Source organism: Squalius cephalus (genome assembly GCF_949319135.1).
Source record: "Squalius cephalus genome assembly, chromosome: 2".
Lineage (NCBI taxonomy): Eukaryota > Metazoa > Chordata > Actinopteri > Cypriniformes > Leuciscidae > Squalius > Squalius cephalus.
Window position 1 is genome coordinate 51374801 of NC_137123.1, and position 12524 is coordinate 51387324.

Here is a 12524-nt window from a genome sequence, read left to right on the forward strand (position 1 = left end):
AGGTAGGCCTATATGAAAAGCCGTTTTAACATTTGATCCTTAAAACATACTAGTATCCACTAGTACGTTTTACTACTACGTAGTAGGTAGGCCTACTTATTTTTTAGAATGTATTATTAGATACTAGTAGGCCTACTTATTTATTAGATACTCATACCTATTAAAGTATTTATGTATTACATACTAGTATTTATTCATTAGATGCTAGTTCTTATTTATTTTAGGTACTTATTCATTAGATACTCGCACCTATTAAATACTTATTCATTAGTTAAGACTAGTTGAAACGAGTCAATAAAAAATGTCACATGATTTACATCATTATTTACAAGTTAACTTTATTTTGTACTGTTTTCTTACTGATAGGAAGAGACACAACAGATAAAGGTGGAATTTGAAGACAACTATGAAGAATGAGGAAATACCACATTTATTTGAATTTATATGTACTTAATATATACTTATATTTCCATATTTTTTATTTTAAATTGTATTACATTCTTATTATTATTAATTATAAAATGAATATCTACTGGTGAAAAAGTTTATTAACAATATTCTGTCATTAATGCTGTTTGTTTATTGGTATGTTTTTCCCTCTCTGTCCCCCAGAAATTCTGTCTCTCTTTACTGTTAAAGGCTGAAAATAAAATAAAAAATCTCAAGCAATATTACTTGTTCTTAAAGTCTGGAAAACAACATTACTTTTTTACATACAATTCACAAAAAAACAGCAAAATAGGATTGTTTACACATTGATCAGTCACTTTCAGGTCAGCAGGGGGCAGTAAGAGGCTTTTCCCTGTGATGCGACATCAAGTATACGAGGAAGATGTGGACATGTTGTATGATACGTCATAAAACATGTCAGCCTGCTGGTGACAGCAGCTGAATTTGATATTTGCTCGAGGGAATTAAAATGGTAATATGCTTCTCTTTTTTTTAAAAACACATATGTATTCCGTGAAACGATTTTGCACACTATGATAATAATAATATGAACTAGCCTTTTTGTCAACATATGCTTCAGAAAGAAGTACATACATAATGAACTGCAAGACCTATGAACTCTATTATTTCTATCCTAAGTAGTTATTGGTGTGCATTTTGATTCCCCTAAGGTTTATTCAGAGGAGTGCGCCATTATTTTTCGTTTGAAAGGAATCTTGGAGTTTGCTTGCCAGCTTGACAATCCAAATGGTGAGTCTCAAATTAGAAAAGGATGAGCTGGGTTTGTATTGGATTGAACTTTTAACTGTCTTTTAGGCATTACATCTAAAATATGCTGGATATGAAAAAGATGTCTCTGTGTTTTTTTTGTTTTTTTTGCAGGTTCACAAAGTCAAAGCACCATATCAAAAAGTTTTCAGGGCCTCCGATCCAAAGTATCATCAAAAAATATTGTTTTCACTGTCTGTAACAGTCCAATATTAATATGGCCCAACACTGGTTTCCGGTCAAGCGTGGAAAGCTTGACAGAAGCATCAGCATGTGGAGACATTCTGCAGTATATAGAGTAAGTGGTCTGTATTGGTATCTGCATACACTTTCTAGTTTTTCTCAAAACTAAGACACTTTCTTGTTACTTTTCACAGATCAGATGATGGTGGAAGCAAGAAGACATTAAAAAAGAAAGATAAGAAAAGATCTGGACATGTGAGAGCCTCTCGCTAGATCAGGGGTTTGCCCTGGATCCCTAAATATGATGTTAACCCTGTCCTATAACCATATAATATAACCATGACTAACTATATATATATGAAACATAGATACATAATCTTATGATTACAGACTAGTCTATAGAATAAAATAAATAGAATAAAATCTGTGAGATTAAATATAATGATTTGGTTTTATTAATTTGCATATTGAATTTTTGTTACAGTTTTCTCTGAACTTTTCACGGACCCCTTGGCAGTTTGAACCCCCCTGCACTGTTTGAAGGGTGGTGACTGTTAACAGTAACTCTAACAGAAACTCTCTTTTTCTAGACTGTAGTGAATCTGAAGCTGTTGTTTGAGGTCACAGACCCTGCTGGGAATGAAGCTCCTAGTCTCATCCGAGTGGACACACAGCAGCACTGTGTGAAGATGCCATTGCATTTAGACTGTGTTCTGTCTGTGACCACTGATGAGAGCCTGGCATCGTGAGTGCATTTATTTATTTTCTTGTCTCAAGTTGTCTTAAAACTGTAAGGTTTGTACGGAAGTTGTGTTTTTATTGCAGTGATTTTAATGCTAATATCTGGATGTGAAGTTCAGCAGAATGATTGTTTGTGTGTGTGTGATTGTCCAGTGTGTGTACAGGGCTGGTGGAGACATTAAGGAAGCAGTTAGCAGACATGGAAGAGGTGGTGCAGCGGTACAGGAAGGGCTCCTCGTTTCTGGTGCCACAGCCATTTCACTTTCAACTGCCTGAACCAGCTGGACTCACCACTGTAATCTACCCAGCAGGAGTGCCGGACAGCCAGTTACAGGCGATCAGAGAGGCAAGACAAGCACAGATTCACTACCATTCAAAAATGTCGGAAGAAAATGAATAGTTATTCAGCAAGAATGGTTTCTGAAGGATCATATAACACTGAATACTGAATGCCTATTAAGACTAATGGCTGTTGATTCAGCTTTGCAGCCAATCAGTAATAAATTACTTTTTAAAATATATTAAAATAGTTATTTTAAATTGTGAAATATTATTACAATATTACAGGTTTTACTATATATTTGATCAAATAAATCTCATGATGCTTTGGTGAGCAAAAGAGACTTTTTTTCAAAAACATTTTAAAAAAATCATACTGACCCCAAACTTCGGAACGGTAGTTTACATGCACAACAGTTTTAGTAGAGGCAGAACAATATCTCTATCCTAACCATTGTTATTTATTACAAATCCACATAGTGTTCTCTATATCAAGTAAGATTCTTTTGTATGCAGGATCTGCACAGGAAGTTTGAGTTGCCAAGTGACAGGCCATACCTGAGACGTGCCAATGCCTTTCATTTCCCTGATGCAGCCTATAAAGACGGTTATCTCCGCAATCCCCACATACACCTGAACCCGCCCAACATTGAGGATGCTAAGGTGAGACTGTGCTTTAAATGAATAGTTCACCCACAAATTAAATTCATTTTCTCACCCTCATGTCATTCGATTCCAAACTTTTTCTCTTTTTTTTTACCTGTGGAACACAAAAAAAAAGAATTTTGCAAACTTTTCACACTGCTCTTTTCCATAAAGAGTCTGTTCAATCTCCAAATAGGATAACAATTCACCAGTATGCATCTTAGATTTAAAAAATAAACTTTTTATTTCCAAGCCTTCTGAAGTCATATGAGCATTTTGTGTGAGAAACAGAATGTAAGCTGTTAATCACTGATTCTTCTCTATGCACTTATTCTAAAAAGGCACTTTTGGTTCGGTCACTTTAAAAATGGGAATTTTAGACATCTCAGGTTGATGTGATTGATGACAAACACCAAAGTAAAATGGCTGCATCCAAAATCGCATTCTCTATGAGTAGGTACTTATTTTGACTTATTGTAATTTGCGATCGCTAAAAAAACATATGTTCTATATAGAATGAATGTGTGTAGTATGAATGTACTCCGAATGTACATTACTCGCCATACCACTGTCACATGACCTACCAGCGTCAGTTGCGTTACTTCACTGCCATTCACAAATCCTCTCCCATGGCCTCATGGGATATTAAAGTGTCCAGTGTATACACTTCAAAATCTTGCCGGAATTACTAGGTCCTCCGGGTACTTTTTGCCTAGTCTTTCATGAGTACTGTGAATTCGGACTTACTACTCTTGTGAGTAGTGACTTAGGTAACTGAGTTGTTAAATAATGGCAAGATTTTCATTTGTGCATGAACCATGAAAGGGGGTTGAATATGTTCATGAGCACTTTTTAAAGTGCCAAATCTCTTGATTATAATACTAGTAAGTTTAACAAATCAAACTCAAAATCTTTTTCTCCTCTATCTCTCTAGCTGTATCTGGTACAGGGTGTATACATTTATCATCACTACATGCAGGATCGTGTGGATGATGATGGCTGGGGATGTGCATATCGCTCGCTTCAGACTATCTGCTCCTGGTTCCAGCAGCAAGGATATGTGGAGACAGCTGTTCCCACACACACGCAGATCCAGCAGGTAAACAAAACTGTCACTGTATGGTGACTCTGGCCCTCCAGGTCAAATTTCCTGCAGTTTATCTGCAACCTCGATTAAACTCAACTGCCTGTAACTTTCTAGTTATCCTGAAGTCCTTGATTAGCTTATTCAGGTGTGTTTCAAAACTCTGCAGGAAAGTGGACCTCGAGGGCCAGAGATGAGAACCCCTGTTATATGGGATGGTGTTAAAGTTATGCTGTCTTGTTATATGGATTAAAGAGGAGCCACCCTTATAATCTATACATTTTTTGGTTTGTCAGGCTCTTGTGGATGTTGGGGATAAAGAGCCACGTTTTGTGGGTTCACGTCAGTGGATCGGCTCCATTGAAGTTCAGGTTGTCCTTAACCAACTGCTGGGTGTCACCTCAAAGATCTTGTTTGTCAGGTAGACAGAGGTTTTGTATGTTTATTATTTAGGGTGATTATGCATTTTTCCTTTATAATGGGCAGGTTATGTTGGGGTGGATTATGAAAAATTAGATACAAGTGAGCTATGCATTTTGGTTAAAACCTGGAAGTTGGTCAATCTGACCAAATTTTAAAACACTAGCCCCCAGTTTCACAGACAAAGCTTAAGCCTAGTCACAGACTAAAATGCATGTTGAGCTGTTTTAACTGAAAGCAACTTGCACTGACATATCTTAAAATATCTGTTTTGAATCAAGATGCACACCAGTAATGTTTTTTTTCTAAGGCATGTTTATAAAAGCTTCTTAAATGTCTTAACTGAACTAAAGCCTAATTATGGCTTAATCTAAGCTCGGTCTGTGAAACCTGAACTTCTGAGGAACATTACCAGATTTTTCAAGTCTTTTAAAATGCAACAAAAACTAATGCAGAAACATATAAAAAAGACAAAAATATGTGTTCTAAAATCAGCTGATAATAATAAAAACGTTTGATATCCTGCAGCTGGATGGAATCATAGTATGAAGTTAATAAATTTGAGTCTTTGCCCATCGTATAATACTTGATTTCCTGTGAAATCGGTCAACCCCGACTGCTCAAAGTTTGGCTCTGACTTTCTGTAACTAGCTTCAACTGTTCTAGACTGTAAATCGGGGCAAAAATCTAGGCTAAAGTCGTGTGATGTATTCCAGCCTTAAGCTTAACTAAAGCTGATGCTAAATTAACAATGAAAGTTTCTGAATGGCTTGATTTGTAAAAAATGTGTTGATTTGTCTTTCTGTTGAAGTCAGGGATCTGAGCTGGCAACCAAGGGCAGAGAGCTGGCCAACCACTTCCAGACTGAAGGAACTCCTGTCATGATTGGTGCGTTAAAATGATCTTCAGCGCCTTCCTTCAACTTGTGATTGAATGGGAGCAAGGTTTTTCCCCAAAGAAATTATATTATCATAATCAACTTCTGATCTGGAATACATGTCAAAAGTGATAATAAGAAATGTTTCTTGAGCACCAAATCCACATTAGAATGATTTCTGAAGGATCATGTGAGTAATGGCTGCTGAAAATTCAGCTTTGCCTTTACAGGAAAAAAATACATTTTAAAATATATTAAAATAGAAAACAGCTATTTTATATTGTAAAAACAATAATGCTGCTTTTATTGTATTTTTGAGCAAATAAATGTGAGCATAAGATACTCCTTTCAAAAATGTGAAGAAAAAAAACATTGTTTCTTTTTTTATGCAATTTACTGTTTTGCTTTTTTAGATGTTAAAGCTTGGTAATTCTTTCTCACCAGGTGGGGGGGTACTTGCACACACTATTCTAGGCGTAGCGTGGAGTGAGAACTCTGGACAAATACGCTTTCTCATCCTGGACCCTCACTATACTGGTGGAGAGGACTTGCAAACCATCACTGACAAGGTACATGTGACAACATCACTACATCTGCCTGGCCTGTCCTAATAAAAACAAACTACTTAAAAAAAAAAAAAAAAAAAAAAAAAAATCATTATTTCTTCCATTACATCCAGACACAGATGGGATTTTAAGTGTAACATGTGGTTTAAAACATCACTTACTTGTTCAGGTATTAGCAACTGTTTAAATGGTGTCTGATGAAACTGACAGATTTAGCTGCACCTAGAGCTTCCCTAATATCCTATTTACGTTGGCGCCCACGTTAGTGTATTATGAGTTATATCATTTGTGAATCGATAGCTCAGTGTTTTTTTAAAGTAGGTCATTTGTTAATGTGTGTGTTTCCTTCAGGGATGGTGTGGATGGAAGGGGCCAGAGTTCTGGGATCAAAATGCCTATTACAACCTCTGCCTTCCCCAGAGACCAAAGACCATCTGAGTCACGTGCATGACATTTATTCACTCGTACTCCTCCTGCGAGTCCATGGATTCACAGGAAGTCTAATTGTTTTTAATGAGTACAAAGCGATATGTCACAGTAAAAAGTGATTTATCATTTATTACCCATTGTCCTCCTTACAAGGTTCTAAACATTCATGCCTATTTTAACATCCGTTTTCAGTCACGCTAAAAATTACATTGATAGAGTCTCATGTGATTTTTACAATCAGGCTGTAAATGGGTGATCGTTTTTTTTATTTTTTATACAATCACTAGGACACATTTCTCAGTACTTACAGTAGGTCTTTTTGTCAAAACTCTTAACACAGTTTTCTTTACCAACTTCCAGTTTAGCACAGCAGTTACTTTTACATCCAAAATTCACTAATACCAAAACACTTCATACTGTATATGCCTCACAAATAAAACAATGACCAAAAAAACACTAACAGGTAGCATTAGAGTTTTCTTTTAAAACATTCATTTACAGAACAAGAATTATATCTCTACTGTTTAGAATTCACTGCAGTATACGTTTCATGGTCCATGTTTTCATTTCAGTACGAAATTATTTCCCCCTTTTGTATAAATGGTAATTAAACTAAAGGTCTAACACCTTAGATGTTCAGCTAGACCTAATTGTTTTGTAATATTTCTGTTTTTTTTTTTTTACATTTGTAATATATTTCAGTATGGTATAACTATAGTAAAATGTTATACCTTATTCAGTTTTGTATTATGTTAGGTTTTGAAAAAAGTATTTAAACGTGCAAATTGGCCTGTAGGTAAAGGGTTTTGGCTGTGCTTGTGTCTAAGTGTGAGAAAAAAAGTTATTTGAAAGTAGTCGTCATTGAATTTTGTGCCAATGGAAAATTATCAACAGTTTAGCCCACATAGACTGCTGTTGTGCTCACTGTATGGAGAGTTTTGAGAATTGGGTCCTTGCGATTGTGTAAAAAAAAACACAAAAAAAACTGTTGACATACTGCAATATCCTTCAAACTATCCGAGTTCCTCATACATACATACAAATTCACAAGATATCTTTGAACCGTCTTGAACAGCAGCTAAAATCTATTTCAGATCATGGAATAAACTCCTAAAACATTTCAAAAACTGTTTATGTCAAAGCATGTCACATATTCCCTTAATATTTGCCACCACATTTTAAGTCATGTTTTACCTTAGTTGTTTATATAGACCAAAAATGTCAAATAATCTAGCCTTATGAAGAATGTCTTGATTAGCCAAGCTTGGCAGCAAGTCAGGTGCCTTCTGTTTTGCTCATTCATATCCACTTATTTCTACGGTCCCCAACTGACTGTCACAAAACCCAGAAAGGGTATATATATGATTGATTCATAAGACGTATGTGATCCAAGTTAAATGTTGCACATTTTCCAGTGAGAACCCCAGAAGTTGCAATCTCCACCTTTAAAGAAAATGCTCTGCTTTTGCCTTGATTGCCATCTGCTCTATTTTGGCAAGTATATGTGTGTGAAGCACACTCCACTCTGAGCAGATATACAGTGTCAGTGATTCCGCTTGAACTTAAGACCCCAAATCACTGACCCCAGAACAGGGTCAATTTATCTTCACTGTTGAGGCTACAGTAAGCTCAATACCAAATGTCCACAGGTAGTTCAGACTCTGAGGGCGTACTGAAACATCTGTTTACCATTCACTCCGGTAATGGATAAACAGCCTATATGTTACTTGAAATTCTCTCTCTTTATGAGAGCATTGATCACCAGTCCCGTGCTTTCTTCCCGTCTTGAGCACTGGAGCCTGCGCGGCCTCTCTTCTGTCCCGCGAGAGTGCTGCTCAGCACATGGCGTTCAGCGAGAGGTGACGATGAAGTGTTCTTCAGGTCCCGTGTTATGCGATGCATGTTTAAAAACCTCCCGCATTCCTCGAACCCACAAGACCATGCAATTTCTTCAGCGGTCTGTCCAGCTTTGTTACAAATGCTGAACAGAAGGGGAAAAAATTATTATTGGAAAAGTGTTCATATTCATAAGAATACTGTTGTTGAGGATGATGTTTGCATTAACAGGTAAATAATGGAGCATTCCTGATATGTTTAAGCTTTTTTTGAACTTCTTAAAATCAATATGCATGTGTATGTCTATAATATATGGTGTTCCAGACTTTAAGATATGCAATGGGACAATCTCAAGCACATATACTATTAACTGGGCATGTGGCTTGGTTATTTAAACAATGGTAGCAACAGGAAAAGAAAAGGTAGTCATTTTTCAGTGAAGGATTGAGAGAGTTAGCTAAGAAGTCTATTTTTTATTTGTATCTAGCAAGGATGCATTGAATTGATCAAAAGTGACTTACACTTTAAAAAAAATCTATTTTAAATAAATGCTGCTCTTTTGAACATTTTATTCATCAAAGAATCTGAAATGTTTCCACAAAAATATTAACTAGCACAACTGTTTTCAACACTGAGTAATTTAGCTCTATACCATCACAGAATTTTTTAATATATTAAAATAAAACATATCACAATATTAAGATCTCTTTTTAATCAAATAAATGCTTAGTAATCATAAGAGACTTATTTCAAAATAATAAACGTATGAAGTTCCAAGTGTCTTTTCTTTGAAATGTTTTTTTTTTATTATTGCAAATTTTGATATACCTACCAGAATGAAATATTTAAAAGTGAGACAACCCTAATACCATAAAGCGTCCGTAAAAAATAAAAAATTATTCTCAAGAAAAAGGTTCAATTATTTGAAGCACCCTATGTTCTTCACGTAGCGTATACGCTAATTGTGATAGGTCAACTATGATTTCCACCTAGAGTATAAAGACATTAAATGTACCACACTGCAAGAACGACATTATAACACTAATTTGTAATATGCAAATAGGCTACTGTGGTAAGGTTTCTCTCTGTCAAACAAACGCTAGGAGGAGGAAATATCCAACTTCCCACTTACTCGAAATGTGCATCACTCGCCATCAGCACACTGATGCACTCCAAACTGCCCGCTCTGGCTGCTTTATGAATGGGTGTCTCTCCAGTTGCGTCCTTAAAAAAACACAGAGAAGAATGGCATGATGAACAACAGAAACCCAAGTAACTACCGCTGGGTTAAGGTGTTTATTTATTTATTTTTATATGTTTTAGAGACAACGTACCTGCTGGTTTGCATCAGCACCGGTTTGCAGCAGCCAAAGCAAGCAGAAAGCCTGACCTCCGCATGCCGCGAGATGCGCAGGAGACTGTCCGTGTCCCGGACCATTCAAACCATTCACAGCAAAACCGCTTTCAAAAAGATTACTCGGACAGTCCTGCTGAATGGAGATTCAATGAAACCACGTTTCAACCAAAATACTTATGATTTTCTTAAAGCGCGTTATGAAATGATTTTTAAATTCTCTTAAATCTGTGACATAGCATTTTTTTAGCGACTTGGTTAAACATAGCGCTTTCCTTTTGTACTCGTAATAGTATTTTAATTACATTGACTTACCGACTCTGTCTCAAGTAAAAACATAGCTGTTGTCTGGATAATTCAACAAAGAACAATGCGGTAGGCTATAAAAGTTCTGTTAGGCGTGACAGCTATTCCGCTGCTAAACATCAGTGTTACACAATCAAACAAGCACACATGCAGAAGTATAAAAGCTATTTACACCACATGGTTCTTTGATGCTGACCAATCAGAATCAAGAATGGGCAATCATTGTCACGTGACTATGCATCAATCCGCCCACAGCTCGCGAACAAGCTGTGTGCAGCTCCACACGTAGGCACTTTGTTCATCTGTATGTCACAGCATACTCTGAGACACTGCTTTTTAGAAAGTAGATTTAATAATGCCACTGTTTACATTGTGGTGTTCCGAAAAAAAAATATTTATCTTATTTTAGAAAAAAAACTAAACTACAGGTCATTTTAAATTGAAGTGAGTTTTGGACAGAGACAAATTACACCAATGATTTTGTTGGGTTGTTCTCAGAAATTATGTTGTTTTTTCCTTCATGCTTTCGAGTTTATGGTTATTTGTCACCTGCTGCTTTCCCAAATTATGTCAACACTCTTTTATTTTCTGCAGAATTACAATACATTGCATCACAAATGAGGTTGAACAAAACTAAAAATGTAAAACCTTACAGCTTGCATAATATAAAATCTTAATAAATGTAAACCTGCTGTTGCAGTGTAGCACTGTTCAGCATTATCCTTCAACTGGTCATGTACACGTGTACATATTTTGCCAAATTTATTATAGCTAATCATGCCAAAGGGTGGCAATCTGGATAGGGATTGTGGACTTGCAAGTCTGGCCTTGCATGGTGTGAGGATGATGGATCATCTTCCATGCCTCTTGTGCCAAGTAAACATGAAAGGGGCTTTGAGGGAATGTTATGTGCTGCACGCCCACAATTTAGCGCAATGCCCTACTTTAAGAATGAGCATCATTAAACATGCACAGTTGTCACGTATTATAATATCCCAGACAAAGGCAATGCTTGTTTAACTGCTTAATGAAACAGATAATACAGCTCAGAGGGTTAATGTGGAGATGGTTGATTTGTCATTGACATCATCACCAAGTAGGTTAAATGAAAGCATACAGATGTGATTTAGTCCAAAACAATATTTAGTCCAAACAATATGAAAATTATTTAATGAAAGTATATAATTTGACTAGCATTTAATTGTTGCTCTTCATTTTCTTTTCTATTTTGAATGTATTGATATTAATTTAATAATGTTGTTCAGTCATTCATGACAGTTGACGGTAGGCATTAACTTCCATAGTATTTTTTCCCTATACTGTGGAAGTCAATGGCTATACCGTCAACTGTCTGGTTACATTCTTCAAAATATGTTATTGTGTGTTCAACAGAAGAAAGAAAGTCATACAGGTTTAAAACAACTTGAGGGTGAGTAAATGGTGACAAATGTTTATTTTTGGGTGAACTATCCCTTTAAGTTTGGAATCTTTTTAAAGACGCCACTTGATAGTTATAGAAATATGTTATAGATATATAAAAATGTTATAGAATTTTTCGTTTATTGTTATGAAAAATTAACAATAATACTATTTGCGATTTTTATATGAAATAGGCTATATATTTTCCTAAACAAGTTTTACTATAAAATTGCGAGGAAATCAAAGCCATAAAGGTTGATATCTCAAAAAATTTGCTTTCAATAAGATTTTGTTCCACATTTCCACTTGATGAAATTCCTTTCCAATTAATTTCTAATGTATGCGGACTGACTATTTGTTTAGAACCATTTAATCTTTTTGAATCATGTTCATGTTTTGTGTGTGTGTGTGTGTGTGTGTGTGTGTGTGTGCGCGCGTGCGTGTGTGTGTGTGTTCACATAGTAAGTGCCGAAACATATAAAATTAGATTTTTATTAGATATTAAAATAAATTAGATATTCATCTCATTTCCACCATGTTTTGTAGTGTTTTAACACTTTCTACTCGTGTTTGTAGTTCCTCCCCCAAAGCACAATGGGTTGTGGGTAATATTAGCCGTTATAGTGACGGTGAGCATGGATTCACACTTCGAAAATATGCCGGGAAAGTTGACTTCTGGCATACTCTTTTCAACATATGCAATTGGGACACACTTATTTCAATCTCACATACTGTTTAGGATGGATAGTATGGACATTGAGACGCAGTTTCGTACCATTCTGATGAAGAAAAAAATTCTAAAACAAAAAACAAAACAAAAATTTGGCCAAATATGACCGAAAAGAACCAGAGGGAATAGTTAGAATAGTTGTAACAAAATAGCTGTGTAAAAACGGGAAGACATTAAAAACACATTAAATTAACTGCTTGCATTGCCATATATCAGCAAGTGTTAGCCAGAGTAAATAGCCTACATAAAAAGCGAAACTACATTAACGGCCTCGCTCTCTCTCTTCTCGGGCTGCGTTTAACTCCACTTTAAAACACACTTGAAAACTTCCCTAAGTAATTCCCCTCGGGGGAATCCCCACCGCCATTTTGAAATGTGTTCAACTTCAGTAAGTGGAAGAGAGAAGTTTATTTGGACAGACGCTCGACCCCTCGATT

At 35.9% G+C, this 12524-nt stretch overlaps 2 protein-coding genes across 3 annotated transcripts; one reads left to right on the plus strand and one right to left on the minus strand.

Moving 5' to 3' along the window:
- The first annotated feature begins 806 nt into the window (after positions 1 to 806).
- On the plus strand, positions 807 to 7564 carry ufsp2 (ufm1-specific peptidase 2). Its single transcript, XM_079848827.1, has 12 exons — positions 807 to 922; positions 1122 to 1200; positions 1333 to 1516; positions 1596 to 1656; positions 1992 to 2146; positions 2296 to 2488; positions 2938 to 3084; positions 4001 to 4165; positions 4447 to 4571; positions 5382 to 5458; positions 5892 to 6016; positions 6365 to 7564. The coding sequence occupies exons 1-12, from the start codon at positions 920 to 922 to the stop codon at positions 6449 to 6451; spliced, it is 1401 nt and encodes a 466-aa protein (XP_079704953.1). The 5' UTR covers positions 807 to 919; the 3' UTR covers positions 6452 to 7564.
- Positions 6547 to 10110, minus strand: ankrd37 (ankyrin repeat domain 37). 2 transcript variants are annotated; one of them, XM_079848857.1, is made up of 4 exons: positions 9948 to 10097; positions 9613 to 9768; positions 9411 to 9502; positions 6547 to 8423 (listed from the first exon to the last, which is right to left on the minus strand). In XM_079848857.1, the coding sequence occupies exons 1-4, from the start codon at positions 9969 to 9971 to the stop codon at positions 8201 to 8203; spliced, it is 495 nt and encodes a 164-aa protein (XP_079704983.1). In that variant the 5' UTR covers positions 9972 to 10097; the 3' UTR covers positions 6547 to 8200. The 2 variants fall into 2 exon arrangements, with proteins under 2 accessions (XP_079704983.1, XP_079704984.1); XM_079848858.1 differs by having other exon boundaries at positions 7037 to 8423; positions 9613 to 9765; positions 9948 to 10110.
- Between the last annotated feature and the right edge of the window lie 2414 nt (positions 10111 to 12524).